The sequence below is a fragment of the Oncorhynchus mykiss genome, chromosome 5 (assembly GCF_057628025.1).
Source record: "Oncorhynchus mykiss isolate SJ-2025 chromosome 5, ASM5762802v1, whole genome shotgun sequence".
NCBI lineage: Eukaryota > Metazoa > Chordata > Actinopteri > Salmoniformes > Salmonidae > Oncorhynchus > Oncorhynchus mykiss.
Genome location: NC_143026.1, coordinates 85,749,742 through 85,768,423, shown reverse-complemented (window position 1 = coordinate 85,768,423; position 18,682 = coordinate 85,749,742). Strand labels below are relative to the sequence as shown.

Below are 18,682 nucleotides of genomic sequence, written 5' to 3'. Positions count from 1 at the left end.
ACACATTTTAAATGGGCAGATTCCATTTTAGAAACCAACTGATTAACTCACTCGTAATACTCTGTGGCTTTGTTCAGAGCAACCTTGGCCTCCTCAGGGATTTCTCCTGGCTCTGCTCCAGTCCAGCAGATGCTTTTCCCCTTGGCATGGTAAACGTTGCCAAAATTATACAGCGCTCGGGCCTGCCCAACCTACATGCACACACAGGCACCACCACACAGGAACAGACCAATATAACCAACATTGTAATTATACACTTAAAATACATTACCCAGCAAACAAACACAGGGGTCGGGCGTCAAACTATTCTAGACATCAGCACATAACTATTCCTCAGTTATTCTAGTTCCCCAACTATTCAGCTGTGAGGGACCAAGCTGCCTGTTATGGCCACCACCAGTGGTCACCAGCCCTAGTCCTGGAGAGTCCTGGGTATTCACGCTTTCGTTCCAGTCTAGCACTAAATCCCAGTTAACCATGTTTTGGTTGAATGTTTGAATCAGATGTCTTAGTGTTGGGCTGGATCCACGATCAGCACACCTTTCAGCTTTCCAGGACCAGGGTTGATGACTACTACTCATTACAATCACAGTATATTACTTGTACTCACCTTATCATACATCCCTCTGGTAATGTCATAGTGTCTTTGGCAACAGACCACTGCTTCATCAAACCTTCCCAAAACCTTCAAAGTGTTCCCAAGGTTACCACTGGCTTTTGCTTCTCCAAGTTCATCTCCAATGGTTCTGGAGAGAAATCACATCCCCACACAGAATCTTAGACATGTCAACGATTTACAGTGCCATGCCACTTCCCTAGCTCCAAGCTCTCATTTCTTCAGACATTTACCTTTAAGAGCTTAACAAACCTCGGCTTGGACCAGTTTAAGGGCAGCATAGCTCCTCTACTTGCCTAGTCTTATGACATCTTCACTTGAATAAAGGCAGTGGCTTAGGTTATAAGGGTCATGGCGGTGAGGTTGAGGTCGTGGAGATGCTGTGTACCTGGTGAGGTCGTGGCGGTGCTGTGTACCTGGTGAGGTCGTGGAGATGCTGTGTACCTGGTGAGGTCGAGGCGGTGCTGTGTACCTGGTGAGGTCGTGGTGGTGCTGTGTACCTGGTGAGGTCGTGGCGGTGCTGTGTACCTGGTGAGGTCGTGGCGGTGCTGTGTACCTGGTGAGGTCGAGGCGGTGCTGTGTACCTGGTGAGGTCGAGGCGGTGCTGTGTACCTGGTGAGGTCGTGGCGGTGCTGTGTACCTGGTGAGGTCGTGGCGGTGTACCTGGTGAGGTCGAGGCGGTGCTGTGTACCTGGTGAGGTCGTGGCGGTGCTGTGTACCTGGTGAGGTCGTGGCGGTGCTGTGTACCTGGTGAGGTCGTGGCGGTGCTGTGTACCTGGTGAGGTCGTGGCGGTGCTGTGTACCTGGTGAGGTCGTGGCGGTGCTGTGTACCTGGTGAGGTCGTGGCGGTGCTGTGTACCTGGTGAGGTCGTGGCGGTGCTGTGTACCTGGTGAGGTCGTGGCGGTGCTGTGTACCTGGTGAGGTCGAGGCGGTGCTGTGTACCTGGTGAGGTTGAGGTCGTGGCGGTGGTATTCTAGAGCCTTGCTGTACTCCTGCAGGTGGAAGTAGGCGTTGCCCAGCTGGCTGTAGATGGCGCTGAGGATCTGGAGGTCCTCTGTGCCAACCTGGATTGCCGACTCAAAGAAGGATACCCCGGCACGGTAATTCCCCACCTTACACTGCCTCTCCCCCTCCAGGGCCAACTCCAGACAAGACGTCTCCATCCTAGAACGAGAAGAACACTTTATAGCCCATAGTCTCTGTGTGTGTGTGCGCGTGATCAGACTGTCTAGGAACATAAACTAATATCAGAGGAAATTCAGGATAAAACAACATTAAAAGCCAACAACAACAACCACCACTTGACAACAAATATACACATACGATATGATAGAAAAAAGCAAAAGGATTAGTTACGTTCAGAGTACTGCCCCATTCAGGTCTGTTTGTACACATGACAACTGCTATCATTGTCAAGCCAAACATGGCATGACAAGAGTTGGCATGATAGCACAAACAGACTGGCACTCAAGCTGGCACAATTACCGTGTATGGATGAAGACCATCATGAAAATAAAATAACCGCCTTAGCCATAAATAAAACAACAGCTGACTGAAGATGGGACCGCCGGGAATTTATGCAATTGAGTCAGTTTCGGCCATAACATGGACTCTTAAAAATGTTATGAACATTTGTTCAGAGTTTCTAAACCCCGAGGTCCAACATCGTGATACTTCCGGGGACTCCTTCGAAGCAGACTTGGCAGACTCGACCAGGATTTGGTAAGTTAAAAATGATTCCCTAGTTGTTCATTTTCTCGATTTCTAAAGGCACGACCTACATTCCAGCCCATGTCTTAAGTAGCTAAACATGTTATTACTCCAACTTTATGAAACTGACACGTTTTTATTTTAGCCAAAGACAACTTTACCGAAGAAGTGACTTTCGTTTGATGGCATGCACATGCGCAGTTCGTCGTGACACAACTGTTCGACCCAATGACGTGTTTCTGCGCGCAAGTTTAGCTAGCCAACGTCGCCATGACATCGCCTAAAGCTGTGATAGGGGACTTCCGTTGGAGAAGCAGTTTCTAAAATTCTTCATACTAAATCATCTTTGTTTTGTTGCGCCTTGCAGAAACAAGCAACTGGGTCTTCGGTTGCCAAGGCAACGCACCCCACAATGCAGCAGCACACATAAATATAATCAATAGAAAGGGCTTAGAACCTCTAACCCTGGCCATTTGACTGGTAAACCCATGAGTACACTCGCAATGGCTGTCTGGTATTGTGATGCAATAATTTCCATGTTAATGTAGAATGTTCATTTAAATTATGTTACTGATGTGGCTCATGCAATGGAATATATTGTTTGTAATGTCAGTTGAGTTGAATCAACAAATCATAGCACATATTTTACACTTTACAGCAGTCCACCCAACATCATGCCATCATTGACATGACTGGGGATGCCTGTTCTATATATTCAATTTATATGGCAGCACATGCAGTTTGTAGCAAAGAGGAGAAAATGTGTAGTCACATTTTTTTGTATAATAATAATAATAATAATAATATTATTATTACATTTTTTTGGCTATTCAAATAGTTATTACGGTGAAGTGGTCATTTGGCTGTCCAATTACTGTCATCCAAAATTCCATGACCATCAACAGCCCTACACCAGACCAATGACATGGACTGTAGAAATACCTTGTCATGTTGGTATACAGAACCAAACTTCTCTCCACCAATGCAGTTCGGCTCCACAGCACACCCATATGTGTTTGTGGTTAGGATCTGCATCTATACTGTAGAACTCCACAGTCCACACCCTGCCACCACTGGCTTCTAAAACAGCTGTGGTTGGTTACTCCTCCAGGAGATTCTGTTGCTTTCTTAAAAGGAAAGGCTTCAGGCTTCCTTTCATGCCACTACAGATAGAGACAGAAAAACAATAACAAGTGATTCCATATGCTCTCTCCAGGATAGCAATGTCGTTCACCAGACTCTTGGGCTATTAGCCTAGGGACGAGATTATCTACCAGGAGAATATAGTGCTGAGGTGGTGGAAACTATGGGATTATTATGACATCACATCATTATTAAGCTACATCATGGCTTAGTCCAAGCATGACTCCCACCTCCATATGGCACAGCATATTACATACAGTATGCTGTATGCATGGGGTCTGGAGTGGTAAGAACATTGTCAACTCATTCCAATACTTGAAATACAATAACCACCTGCTCTATTCATACCAATCAAACACTTCCCAGCATCTGATTCAAACTTCAGTGAACATTAGCTGACTGAAATATAGCACTTCATGAACAGCAACAAACCAATGTCCATCTCAAGACAAATCGTTACAGTGTTTAGAGTTATATTAGAATATAATGCCTGAATTTTGGGCCAGTCAAGAGCAGTCTTCAATAGACCTCAGTGCTGTACCTGTAAACAACATACAGTACTGTACCTGTAAACAACATACAGTACTGTACCTGCTGCCTCTTTTCATCCTCACCCACTCTCGAACCTTTGACAGGATGGACATCTCAAGCTTCTCGATCACTCTGTCACTGGCTATGATCGAGACCTGCTCCTTCAGGGTGAGACAACTCAGCTGCTGTCGTTTTGCGTGCTGACACATACCGAGGACGGTGACCTGTTAGCCAGCCCAGACACAGCCAAAAAACCTCCTCTCCCTAGTAAGACTCTCCGCCAACGACACAGTCTCTAAAACAGTCTCTCTGAAATAGAAAATTAAAAAAGGTAAAGCAGACATCCACCTCAAACCGGGCGTCAAACTGCATAAGAGCACAACTTTGGGCTACAACTGCTTTCTGTCCAGAGATTCCTGACCCCTCCCAGTTAGATGTCCAGACTGTCAAATATTTTGTTGACAGTTCAGTCAGGGCTTCAGTCTCCGGGTAACGTTAGGTTTTCACGTACAATAATGGGTTCAGGAGTTGTAGTGACTACAGTAAGCTGGGCTAAGCCGACGGCTGCATTTCTGGTTCAGCCTCCCTCCTCATCTGGGCCACCGGCTGGTGTGTGTCACATCTCATTAGCCAGCATGTTCAGAGGTAATTACAGGGGCTACTAAGTGGCTCCGGGGACGACTAATGCACTCTGTCAAACTCACTCCTTTTTACTGGTGTCACAATAAAGCAGTTAGCCATAATACTGGACTTATTGAAAGATGTTATTGTCTTGAAACAGATCTTAATATAAAGAGACGAGATGCAGTGAACCCGTACATGAGATTCAGTGAGGTCGGACTCTTTAGCCGCGTTCACATTGGCACTTTGAATGTGACTCATCCTATTTATTTGCGTATCCAATTCTAATCTGTTATTTTTCCTGCATTCTGAACAGACAAAAAGCACATGGAATAGGATATTACAAGCCACATTTCAAACCACCTTTGTAGGTGGTTTGAAGTCTGATACAAATCTGATTCCTGGCCATGTGACTTGTGTCTGAAGGTCAAAATCAGATGTATTTGCCCTCAAGTGTTTTTTAGATTGTTATTTGGTATATCTTGTTGCTTGCTAGCCACTCTGTTGCCAGTTTGAAAAGAACATGTGGTAGCTAATTAGCTTGTTAATTGTTTACAAACAAATGAGTGAATGTGCTAGAAAGCAAAACAGCTAGCTAGGACTCATTTTGAAAGTTGGATGATCTTATTCTTTAAGGCTTTAAAATTATTCTTACCCTATGATTGTGAACATCAAAGCAACTGAGAAATGTCCATAGCAGGCATTGTCACCTTAGCTTGCTACATAACTTCTGAACGATAGGAAGCACAAGCACCACCAATCAGTCTACACCACTGCGCACACACCCTTCGTTACTATGACAACTAGCGTAGACTTGTCAGCAAACGACTGCTGTCTGAACACACATGAATCCGATTTGGTAATTTGTAACTTGCTGTTTGGACAGTCATTAGTCCAAAAAAGATTTGAAAAACAAAACTGATTTGAGTATTAAGGCCTGCAGTGTGAACAAGGCTTAAGTCACAGATATCATGAAGTCAGATACTACAGCAGCATATCGAACATGGTAAAAACTGTTCCCTGTTCCCACAATGCAGTTGTAGCCCTCTCCTTATCCTTCAATCAGGTAAATAAAGCAAATCTGTAGAAATCCACTTGTGTGTATTTAGTGCATTAACTCATTAATGACTGTCCTGGCCCAAGGTGCCCTTGGCTTGGGTGTATGCTATGGTCAACCACTATGTCCACAAATGAGCTTTCACAAGGACAGATTGGCATCAAATCTCCACAACCCCAACTGACCAGGCACTGGTTAGGTCAAGCCTCTGAGTTAGGCTATATTGAATTAAGGTTTCAGTCAAGGACATGGCGATGACATGAGATTATTTGTCTGTTGACCTGGATCTTTACTCCCATGAAATGAGGCGGGCTATTTTTACAAGCAAAAGAGGCGTTGCTATGCAATCTATATGATATGGGAGTTTAAACATAGGATTGAATCCAATCCAGGGAATCCTATGGCTTTCTACCAAAAACCTCAAAGGCTGTTTGTCAACACATGTCAACGTATTCGACTGTCAGGGTAAGTGATGTTCTCAGACTAGGCCTATGTTCCAGGAAAACCGGTCTGTGAAATGACAATTGTATACATTTTTAAATATTCTTCCGTTCAGAAACACGCTCCAAAATGGAGAGTTCCCACCAATGTGTGGTTGGGTTCACACAGTGTGCGCTGTGGAGGACAGAAGCCAAACTGTATAGACATTTGAAAGCAAGTCAATCGCTTGAGGATTCTCATTAATGTTTCATTCTGCTATTAAATATTGACAGGAACGAGACACTGCTTACAACCCAGGCCTCTTTTGCCTACTCCAGCAGGCCTCTCAGCTCCATATCACTGGCCTCCCACTGGGGGGTAGGTTTACTGAGACTGAGAACACCCCTGTCATTGTCACCACAGGGAACACAGACTGAACACTGAATTAACCAAAATACACTGAACAAATAAACACAATACATTTTTGATAATACGCCAGATATGATTTTTAGTATACTCCTTCCCTACTGCCCTGGGAACACAGTTTTTTCTTGAATTAGACTATGGTATAATTTGTTATAATATTCCTGCTTGCAGATCCCTTTAATTGATAAGCACTCAGCAGCAAGTCTTCAACATTCCAAAAAGGGCAGCATAGTTACATGCCCAAAACGAGAGGAGAGAACACACATACCTGTGGCGGTCATGAAGAGCTTGCTGCTTGTCCTGCGCACTTAGCAGAGAAACACTGGTGTCCATTTGGGTGCATAGCAAGCAGAGAAGTCCTTATGTGATCCACATTAAAACCAGTTGGGGAAAAAGAGAGCTGTAGAGCACGGTGGGGGATCCCAACCAACCATCTGGGAGAAATAAAATTCAGTTGCTTAAATAAATCTAATCCAGATGTAAACAAATTCAAAAGGAAGTCATGAAGCCACTGCTGTGTGAGTGCCAGAGGGCAAGAGACACAGTGATACAAATACCCCACACAAATACTCTACAAGGGAACAAAGACCTCGCACAGGTAAAGTAAGCTCCCCCTCTCTCATTTCACTTGTTCCACTCTCCATCTCTCAATCACCCTCGATCTACCCATCTCTGTTCCATTAGAGGGAAACTGAAGATGCTGGGTGAAGGCAAGGCCTTATTCTCCATGTGCAGCACCATAGCAACACTGACCCACTGACACAGGTACAGTAGCCAGAAGCTGCATCAGCTGGACATATCAATGGTGAAGGTAATTTCCATGTAAAAGGAGCCATGAGCACCAACATGTGAAGTTCATAGGAGCATATCAAATGGTGTCAAATGAAAGATAAGAGTCTATATTTTGGGGAAATTAAGGCATAGATATGTTTTCAACCATTTTTCATCCTAAAAATTTGGAAAAAGCAAAGGCTTTGATTTCTGGTCACACAGTTAGAAAAGGGGTCTTAAAAAACATCTAATAGAAAAAAGTCTTAAACAATGACATGCTGGTGGGTGGTAACATTAAAATAAAACCCAGCCCTGAAACGAAATGTAGGCTGAAAATAATTTATAATAGGAAAAGACACCACATTCACACGGATTTGCAAAAGTGGGCAGTTCGGATTTGTCACTTCAAGCCCAAAATTATTCCGAAATGATTGACAACCTTGATAAAGATGAGCAATTCAACATATATTCCACGTCGGTTCAACGCAATTTCCAGTGTGTGCCCAGTGGGCAATGACTGTATAAAATAAATAATTCTATATTGTATGCTCAAAAAACTTGGGATATTATTTTATACTAATATTTGCTCAGAGAAAGAGATTGTTTAAAAAGTTTTTTTTTTTCTCTCTCAAAAAGTTAGTGGTCAAAAATATTAACACCCCTAAAAAAAGTGTATAAATAAAGTATTCAAAAGTTTAGTATTTGGTTCCATATTCCTTGCACAAAATTACTATATTAAGTTTGTGACTCTACGTTGTTTCAGATTATTTTGTGCCCAATAGATAAATGAATGGTAAATAATGTATTGCCATTTTGTAGTCGCTTGTATGATAAGAATATAATGTTTCTAAACATCTCTACATTAAATGTGGGTGCTACTATGAATACAGACAATCCTGAATTAATCGTGAATAATGATGATTGAGAAAGTTACAGAGGGTCAAAGATCACACCCTCAAGACATGCTAATGTCTTACCATTACCAATAACATGGGAGGTTAACATGCCTTGGGGGTATGATCCTTGACCCTCTGTAAAGCATGTTACACACAGAGAATCTCACTGCCTTATGTACTTATCACAGTGGGAGGCTGTTCTTTCTCTTGCTAGAACAAAAGCAGTCCTTGCTGCGTGCTGACCCTGGTAGTGATGATTCTTCTTGTAGAATTGCGATGCTTGTCACTGGCCAACAACTTGACTATGAGCCAATCAGAATGCACAAACCCCTATCTGGGGGAGCAAACAAAAAAAGTGGATACAAATAGGGCATTTTCTCTGTACATCCATGGATGAGCCAGTCACATTTTATAGGCTATGGGATGGTAGCTAGCTAAGTGTACAAATGCAATGCACACAACACTAAACACTTCCTCTAAGCTAGTAAACCATTGTAGCTAGTATTGGACATTTTAATTAAATCACAATGGATTAGCTAGTTTCCATGAAACAGCTGCCAAGTCAGTGCAGTGTCCTTAGCTTGTATGTTTTGCTAGCTAGCGAATATACTAAACGTGAAACATAAGACGTCTATGATTGGTAGAGATTTGGTCCGGTCAAACAAATTTGTCCGTTTGGGGAGGAGCTCATTAGAATAATAGCAAAGGGAAAAATCAGTCGTTCTACCCCTAAACAATGCAGTTAACTGTTCCCTGGGCGCCGAAGACGTGGATGTCGATTAAGGCAGCCCCACGCACCTCTCTTAATCAGAGGGGTTGGGTTAAATGCGGAAGACACAAATTATAGTCCCACTAAACGCAAACCAGATGGGATTGTGTATCGCTGCAGAATGCTGTGGTAGCCATGCTGGTTAAGTGTGCCTTGAATTCTAAATAAATCACTGACAGTGTCACCAGCAAATCACCCCCACACCATAACACCTACTCCATGCTTTACGGTGGGAAAAACACATGCGGAGACCATGAAATCAAAATCTCAAATTTGGACTCCAGACCAAAGCACAAATTTCCACTGGTCTAATGTCCATTGCTCATGTTTCTTGGCCCAAGCAAGTCCCTTATTTTTATTGGTGTCCTTTAGTAGTGATTTCTTTGCAGCAATTCAACCATGAAGGCCTTATTCACGCAGTCTCCTCTGAACAGTTGATGTTGAGATGTGTCTGTTACTTGAACTCTGTGAAGAATTTATTTGGTCTGCAATTTCTGAGGCTGGTAACTCTAATGAACTTATCCTCTGCAGGAGAGGTAACATACATTTCCTAAGATTGAACATTTATGTCAATCTTAGGAAATTCCCATATTCTAGGAAGGTACCACTATTTATGAGAATGTCTGAACTGCTTTTGTTCTGTGAAGTGACATATTTATTGCATTTGTTAACTATAGAACTGGAAAGTAAATCCAATAAAAATATGTTAAAAGAGTTCAAGTTTCTAATATCAAGCCAACTACACCTATAGGCATATTCAGTTGAAGTCGGAAGTTTACATTCACCTTAACCAAATACATTTAAACTCAGTTTTTCACAATTCCTAACATTTAATCCTAGTAAAAATTATCTGTCCTAGGTCAGTTAGGATCAATACTTTATATTAAGTTGAAATGTCAGAATAATAGTAAATACTTTCCCGGCTACCCGGATAAAGCACTAAATAAACTTCAGTTAGTGCTAAATACGGCTGCTAGAATCCTGACTAGAACCAAAAAAATTGATCATATTACTCCAGTGCTAGCCTCCCTACACTGGCTTCCTGTTCAGGCAAGGGCTGATTTAAAGGTTTTACTGCTAACCTACAAAGCTCTTACCTACCTCTCTGATTTGGTCCTGCTGTACATACCTACACGTACGCTACGGTCACAAGACGCAGGCCTCCTAATTGTCCCTAGAATTTCTAAGCAAACAGCTGGAGGCAGGGCTTTCTCCTATAGAGCGCCATTTTTATGGAATGGTCTGCCTACCCATGTGAGAGACGCAGACTCGGTCTCAACCTTTAAGTCTTTACTGAAGACTCATCTCTTCAGTGGGTCATTTGATTGAGTGTAGTCTGGCCCAGGAGTGTGAAGGTGAACGGAAAGGCTCTGGAGCAACGAACCGCCCTTGCTGTCTCTGCCTGGCCGGTTCCCCTCTCTCCACTGGGATTCTCTGCCTCTAACCCTATTACAGAGTCTGAGTCACTGGCTTACTGGTGCTCTTTCATGCCGTCACTAGGAGGGGACGTCACTTGAGTGGGTTGAGTCACTGACGTGATCTTCCTGTCTGGGTTGGCGCCCCCCCTTGGGTTGTGCCATGGCGGAGATCTTTGCGGGCTATACTTAGCCTTCTCAGGATGGTAAGTTGGTGGTTGAAGATATCCCCCTAGTGGTGTGGGGACTGTGCTTAGGCAAAGTGGGTGGGGTTATATCCTTCCTGTTTGGCCCTGTCTGGGGGTATCATCGGATGGGGCCACAGTGTCTCCTGACCCCTCCTGTCTCAGCCTCCAGTATTTATGCTGCAGTAGTTTATGTGTCGGGGGGCTAGGGTCAGTTTGTTATATCTGGAGTACTTCTCCTGTTTTATGTCCTGTGTGAATTTAAGTATGCTCTCTCTAATTCTCTCTTTCTCTCGGAGGACCTGAGCCCTAGGCCCATGCCTCAGGACTACCTGGCATGATGACTCCTTGCTGTCCACAGTCCACCTGGCCGTGCTGCTTCTCCAGTTTCAACTGTTCTGCCTGCGGCTATGGAATCCTGACCTGTTCACCGGACGTGCTACCTGTCCCAGACCTGTTGTTTTCAACTCTCTAGAGACAGCAGGAGTGGTAGAGATACTCTTAATGATCAGCTATGAAAAGCCAACTGACATTTACTCCTGAGGTGCTGACTTGCTGCACCCTCGACAACTACTGTGATTATTATTATTTGACCATGCTGGTCATTTATGAACATTTGAACATCTTGGCCATGTTCTGTTATTATCTCCACCCGGCACAGCCAGAACAGGACTGGCCTCCCCTCATAGCCTGGTTCCTCTCTAGGTTTCTTCCTAGGTTTTGGCCTTTCTAGAGAGTTTTTCCTAGCCACCGTGCTTCTACACCTGCATTGCTTGCTGTTTGTTGTTTTAGGCTGGGTTTCTGTACAGCACTTTGAGATATCAGCTGATGTATGAAGGGCTATATAAATACATTTGATTTAATTTTGATTTGATTTATTTGGTGGCATTGCCTTTAAATTAAATAACTTGGGTCAAATGTTTCGGGCAGCCTTCCACAAGCTTCCCACAATAAGTTGGGTGAATTTTGGCCCATTCCTCCTGACAGAGTTGGTGTAACGGAGTCAGGTTTGTAGGCCTCCTTGCTCGCACACGCTTATTCAGTTCTGCCCACAAATTTTCTATGGGATTGAGGTCAGGGCTTTGTGATGGCCACTCCAATACCTAGACTTTATTGTCCTTAAGCCATTTTGCCACAACTTTGGAAGTATGCTTGGGGTCATTGTCCATTTGGAAGACCCATTTGCGACCAAGCTTTAACTTCCTGACTGATGTCTTGAGATGTTGCTTCAATATATCCACATAATTTTCCCTCGTCATGATGCCATCTATTTTGTGAAGTGCCAGTCCCTCCTGCAACAAAGCACCCCCACAACATGATGCTGCCACCCCCGTGCTTCACGGTTGGGATGGTGTTCTTCAGCTTGCAAGCGTCCCCCCTTTTCCCCCAAACATAATGGTCATTATGGCCGAACAGTTCTATTTTTGTTTCATCAGACCAGAGGACATTTCTCCAAAAAGTACCATCTTTGTCCCCATGTGCAGTTGCAAACCGTAGTCTGGCTTTTTTATGGCGGTTTTGGAGCACTATTGTACTTGTTTCCTCCAGCGTCTTCAAAACAGTCCTTTGCTGTTGAACAACACTTCTCGCACCAGTACGTTCATCTCTAGGAGACAGAACGCGTCTCCTTCCTGAGCGGTATGACGGTTGCGTGGTCTCATGGTGTTTATACTTGCGTACTATTATTTGTACAGATGAACGTGGTTATCTTCAGGCGTTTGGAAATTGCTCCCAATGATGAACCAGACTTTTTTTTCAGAGGTCTTGGCTGATTTATTTTGATTTTCCCATGATGTCAAGCGAAGAGGCACTGAGTTTGAAGGAAGGTCTTGAAATACATCCACAGGTACACCTCCAATTGACTAAAATTGGCAACCACAGCGTTCTGCAGCGTAACACCATCCCATCTGGTTTGCGCTTAGTGGGACTACCATTTTTTTTCAACAGGACAATGACCAAACACACCTCCAGGCTGTGTAAGGGCTATTTGACCAAGAAGGAGAGTGATGTTGTGCTGCATCAGATGACCTGCCCTCCACAATCACCCGACCTCAACCCAATTGAGAAGGTTTGGGATGAGTTGGACCGCAGAGTGAAGGAAAAGCAGCCAACAATTGCTCAGCATATGTGGGAACTCCTGCATGACTGTTGGAAAAGCATTCCAGGTGAAGCTGGTTGAGAGAATGCCAAGAGTGTGCAAAGCTGCCATCAAGGCAAAAGGTGGCTACTTTGAATAATCTCAAATATATTTAGATTTGTTCGCTATTATTCTACAATGTAAAAAAATAAAGAAAAATCCTGGAATGAGTAGGTGTATCCAAACTTTTGACTGGTACTGTTAGTATTCAGACCCTTTGCTATGAGACTCAAAATTGAGCTCAGGTGCATCCTGTTTCCATTGATCATCTTTGAGATGTTTGTTCAACTTGATTGGAGTCCACCTGTGGTAAATTCAAATGATTGGACATGATTTGGAAAGGCACACACCTGTCTAGATAAGGTCCTACAGCTGACAGTGCATGTCAGATCCAAAACCAGCCCATGAAGTTGAAGGAATTGTCCGTAGAGCTCCGAGACAGGATTGTGTCGAGGCACAAATCTGGGGAAGGGTACAAACAACTGTCTGCCGCATTGAAGGTCCCCAATAATTCAGTGGCCTCCATCATTCTTAAATGGCAGAAATTTGGATCTACCAAGACTCTTCCTAGAGCTGGCCGCACGGCCAAACTGAGCAATCGGGGCGAAAAGGGTCTTTGTCAGGGAGGTAACCAAGAACCCGATGGTCACTTTGACAGAGCTCTGGAGTTACTCTGTGAAGATGGGAGAACCTTCCAGAAGGACAACCATCTCTGCAGCACTACACCAATCAGACCTTTATGGTAGAGTGACCAGACGGAAGTCACTCCTCAGTAAAAGGCACATGACAGCCCGCTTGGAGTTCGCCAAAAGGCACCTAAAGACTGAGAAACAAGATTGAACTATTTGGCCTGAATGCTATGCGTCGCCTCTCTAGGAAACCTGGCACCATCCCTATACTCAAAAAAATTAGAGGTTCAACAAGGGTTCTTCTAAGATCCTCAAAGTTCTTCGAATAATCCTTTTGGGGGCATTAAAATTACCCCCAAAAGGTTCAACCAAGAACCCCATAGGAGGTGGGGTTCATCGAGGAACTTCATTAGTTTGTGGGGGTTCTTGCAGGAACTGAACTGCCCAACTGAAACATTTGGATTTGAAAGGACAGAAGGTGCAAGCACTTAACTGAAAAATGTAAAGATCCTCAATTTCAGGTAAGGTTTGTACCTTGTATGATCTAAATTTATATTGTTTATGATGATACCATCGCTTTTCATAATTCTGCCAATCTTTCTAAAACAGAAAATGGACACAATTCAATGGATATAAAATCAACAAAGAGGTAAGAATATGTTGGGCTATAAGAATTATGTTAAAGGCTAGCTGTATTGGGTGCAGATGACTGAACTGCACACTTTTGTGTCTGCAGGTATACAGACGAGGAGACATACACAGGTATGTCAATTGGTATTGGTATGTTACGCAGATCACATGTACCATCCACCCTTACCTCTTCAATGAAAATCCCATAGGCCTCTACATTATGGACAAGGTATGTGTATGAAAACCATTATCGAAACATTCAACACAAAAACCAAGGTATTAATTCTGTTGTGGGCATGTTTTGTTAATCATATGTATTTACTATTTTTAGATTCAGACTCACCCTCTCTACACCTCTGAATATAACAGGAAACCTGTTCGCTCACCATACACTGCAAAATCATTCTGGCTATGGATATGGAGAACATCAACCCGCCAGAGGATATATCCATTGGACCTGGGGCTCTACTGCGAGTTTACCTCGTTTAAGACTTTTTTTTATTCTGCTTTGCCACTAAAATCATAATAAACACTGAACTAAAATATTGTGTTATTGTTATGATTAATAATAGGGGAAGGAGGTAGTTCAAAAATTAACACCAAAAGGTTCTTCGAGGATCTATTGAATGGTTATTCAAAGAACTTATAGGGGTTACCCCACATATTCAATTAGAAGAACCCTTAAATGATACTCCAGGGCCCTTTTTCTTTTGAGTGTACGGTGAAGCATGGTGGTGGCCGCATCATGCTGTGGGCATGCTTTTCAGCGACAGGGACTGGGAGACTCGTCAGGATCAAGGCAAAGATGAACGAAGCAAAGTACAGAGATCCTTGAAGAAAACCTGCTCCAGAGAGCTCAGGACCTCAGACTGGGGCAAAGGTTCACCTTCCAATAAGACAACGAACCTAAGCACACAACCAAGACAATGCAGGAGTGGCTTTGGGACAAGTCTCTGAATGTCCTTGAGTGGCCCAGCCAGAGCCCGGACTTGAACCCGATCGAACATCTCTGGAGAGACCTGAAAATAGCTGTGCAGCAACACTCCCCATCCAACCTGACAGTGCTTGATGGGATCTGCAGAGAACAATGGGAGTAAATCCCCAAATACAGGTGTGCCAAACTTGTAGCGTCATACTCAAGAAGACTCAAGGCTGTAATCGCTGTCAAAGGTGCTTCAATAAAGTACTGAGTAAAGGGTCTGAATACTTATGTAAATGTCATATTTCAGTATATTTATTTTTGATAAGATTTCAAAACCATGTTTTTGCTTTGTCATTATGGGGTATTGTGTGTAGATGAATTAGGGGGAAAAACTATTTAATCCATTTTAGAACAAGACTGTAACCTAACAATGTGGAAAAGGTAAAGGGGTCTGAATACTTTCCTAAGGCACTACATATTGCAGCTTTAAATCTACTTAAGTCTATGGCAAGACCTGAAAATGGTTGTCTAGCAACGATCAACAACCAATTTGACAGAGCTTGTAGAATTTTGAAAAGAATAATAAGTCTTAGTCTGTTTTGTGTAAGTCTCTAACAGCTGTAAGCGCTGCCAAAGATGCTTCTACAAAGTATTGACTCAGGGGTGTGAATTTATGTAAATTATATATTTCTGCATTCCATTTTAAATAAATTTGCAACAATTTCTAAAAACATGTTTTCACTTTGTCATTATGGGGTATTGTATGTAGATGGGTGAGAAACATTTGACAATTTAATCAATTTTGAATTCAGGCTATGACACAGACAAATGTGGAATAAGTCAAGGGGTATGTATGAATACTTTCTGAAGGCACTGTATATATTCCTGCTGAGGCTGACTTTTTTTGGCTCAATGACTGGAAGTCTATGGGAACAGCTAGCTAACGCTAGTGGAATTCGTAATATATCATACAAATTTTAATTTGTAACATATCATACAAAATGGATGATGGGCATCCACAAATCAAGACATACCATATGAACTGCAACACATGATACTAAATGGAGTGAGACAGATTTACATTTCCTATGTTACGTCTACCCCTGAGTCCAGGTTGTTTGAGTGGTGTTTTGGGAAACGTGTCACATCTTCGGCAGTTGTCGTCAATGAGCCAGACCCCCAAATTGAGGTCATCAGGCTAACTTGGGCAGACAATGTCTCTGTGATTTTTTTGAAGATCCATGTCCCTAGAGTTGGAAAATGTGTGATAGCTGGTGCTGCACGCTGCTACAACTACTTTTTTTTAAATCGCCCATATTGTGCCATTGACATTAGAATGTTGGAAGCTTAGCCATAGAATGCCATGTAATGGGGCAGCTATGTTTTGGGATTGTACAGTCGTAGCCAAACGTTTTGAGAATGACACAAATATTAATTTCCACAAAGTTTTCTGCTTCAGTGTCTTTAGATATTTTTGTCAGATGTTACTATGGAATACTGAAGTATAATTACAATAATTTCATAAGTGTCAAAGGCTTTTATTGACAATTACATGAAGTTGATGCAAAGAGTCAATATTTGCAGTGTTGACCCTTCTTTTTCAAGACCTCTGCAATCCGCCCTGGCATGCTGTCAATTATCTTCTGGACCACATCCTGACTGATGGCAGCCCATTCTTGCATAATCAATGCTTGGAGTTTGTCAGAATTTGTGGGTTTTTGTTTGTCCACCCGCCACTTGAGGATTGACCACAAGTTCTCAATGGGATTAAGTTCTGGGGAGTTTCCTGGCCATGGACCCAAAATATTGATGTTTTGTTCCCCGAGCCACTTAGTTATCACTTTTGCCTTATGGCAAGGTTCTCCATCTTGCTGGAAAAGGCATTGTTCGTCACCAAACCGTTCCTGGATGGTTTGGAGAAGTTGCTCTCGGAGGATGTGTTGGTACCATTCTTTATTCATGGCTGTGTTCTTAGGCAAAATTGTGAGTGAGCCCACTCCCTTGGCTGAGAAGCAACCCCACACATGAATGGTCTCAGGATGCTTTACTGTTGGCATGGCACAGGACTGATGGTAGCATTCACCTCGTCTTCTACGGACAAGCTTTTTTCTGGATGCCCCAAACAATCGGAAAGGGGATTCATCAGAGAAAAGGACTTTACCCCAGTCCTCAGCAGTCCAATCCCTGTACCTTTTGCAGAATATCAGTCTGTTCCTGATATTTGTCCTGGAGAGAAGTGGCTTCTTCGCCTCACTGTGCGTGCAGATGTACTCACACCTGCCTGCTGCCATTCCTGAGCAAGCTCTGTACTGGTGGTGCCCCGATCCCGCAGCTGAATCAACTTTAGGAGACGGTCCTGGCGCTTGCTGGACTTTCTTGGGCGCACTGAAGCCTTCTTCACAACAATTGAACCGCTCTCCTTGAAGTTCTTGATGATCCGATAAATGGTTGATTTAGGTGCAATCTTACTGGCAGCAATATCCTTGCCTGTGAAGCCCTTTTTGTGCAAAGCAATGATGACGGCACACGTTTCCTTGCAGGTAACCATGATTTACAGAGGAAGAACAATGATTCCAAGCACCACCCTCCTTTTGAAGTTTCCAGTCTGTTATTCGAACTCAATCAGTATGGCAGAGTGATCTCCAGTCTTGTTCTCGTCAACACTCACACCTGTGTTAACGAGAGAATCACTGACATGATGTCAGCTGGTCTTTTTGTGGCAGGGCTGAAATGTAGTGAAAATGTTTTTGGGGGATTCAGTTCATTTGCATGGCAAAGAGGGACTTTGCAATTAATTGCAATTCATCTGATCACTCTTCATAACATTTTGGAGTATATGCAAATTGCCACCATACAAACTGAGGTAGCAGACTTTGTGAAAATGTATATTTGTGTCATTCTCAAAACTTTTGACCACGACTGAACATTTGGTAGAGGCACCAAATTGCGCACACACTGCTAGAACTGGTTTTTAAAAATATTTGTAGATGCAGGGCTTTCACAGAATTCACCCAAACAACTTCATTTTTCATTACCTTACCTGTATGAAATATAATTGTAGTATGCCCAAAAATATCTGAAAATGTTCATAATGATTTAGAATACACAACATTTCAGAACTTGTCAAACAACGCTTAAAACGTATCAGGGTTTTCTTTTTAAAGCCATTTATACAGGTAATTCTGATATGTACCCTAGAAGTCAAAGTTCTGTTTACCTGAACATTCTGAAAATGTGTCTGATGGATAGCTTTGAATGTAAGTTTTCCAATGACACCTGATTAAAGGGTATAATTGAGCAATATCTTGTATACTGACATTGTTTGACATAGGGCAAAATGTATGGGATGGGGGGATGAAAGAAAGAGTGATAACACAGAGAAAGTTATCATTTCTGCACTGCTATCACACATTTCCCAACTCTAGGGACATAAATCCATCCCCCTGATCCCCCTGGCTCATGGAATATTAAAACGGGCCCAGGACAGTAGACTACAACATACGAAAGACAATGCAAAAAAAAATGTTAGTAGTCTACATATTCATGTATTTCGCCTACCTTTCCGTGCATATATATTTATGTGCCCCAAAGTTAACAGGCAAAAGTTGTCATACGTGGAGTCATCTGGCACATAGTAGCCTAAACAAACTTACCTTAAGTGTATTCAGATTCACCGTTCAAAGAGGTTTAGACTTTAGAAAACTAACAGCAAAATGCTATTTATTGTTTTCAAGTAGATTTTTAGCAAAGACCTTGCTATAGTAGAAAAAAATCCTCCCTCCTTATTTATCTCCCCCTCCCCC

At 42.8% G+C, this 18,682-nt stretch overlaps 1 protein-coding gene across 6 annotated transcripts in view; it reads right to left on the bottom strand.

Moving 5' to 3' along the window:
* The window catches only part of LOC110524708 (G protein-signaling modulator 2), a 23,635-nt gene extending 4,953 nt beyond the window's left edge, over positions 1-18,682 (bottom strand). Inside the window, exons 1-5 of one of the 6 annotated variants that reach the window (XM_036978593.2) lie at positions 18,533-18,682; positions 6,794-6,959; positions 1,560-1,781; positions 611-746; positions 52-191 (exon numbers count right to left, since the gene is read on the bottom strand). In XM_036978593.2, coding sequence (XP_036834488.2) covers positions 52-191; positions 611-746; positions 1,560-1,781; positions 6,794-6,858 — 563 coding nt within the window. In that variant the 5' untranslated portion in view covers positions 6,859-6,959; positions 18,533-18,682. Of the gene's footprint in view, positions 1-51; positions 192-610; positions 747-1,559; positions 1,782-2,102; positions 2,833-3,269; positions 3,896-4,061; positions 4,541-6,793; positions 6,960-18,532 lie in introns of those variants that run through there. The other 5 variants (XM_036978596.2, XM_036978590.2, XM_090236173.1 and 2 more) reach the window with 5 other exon arrangements.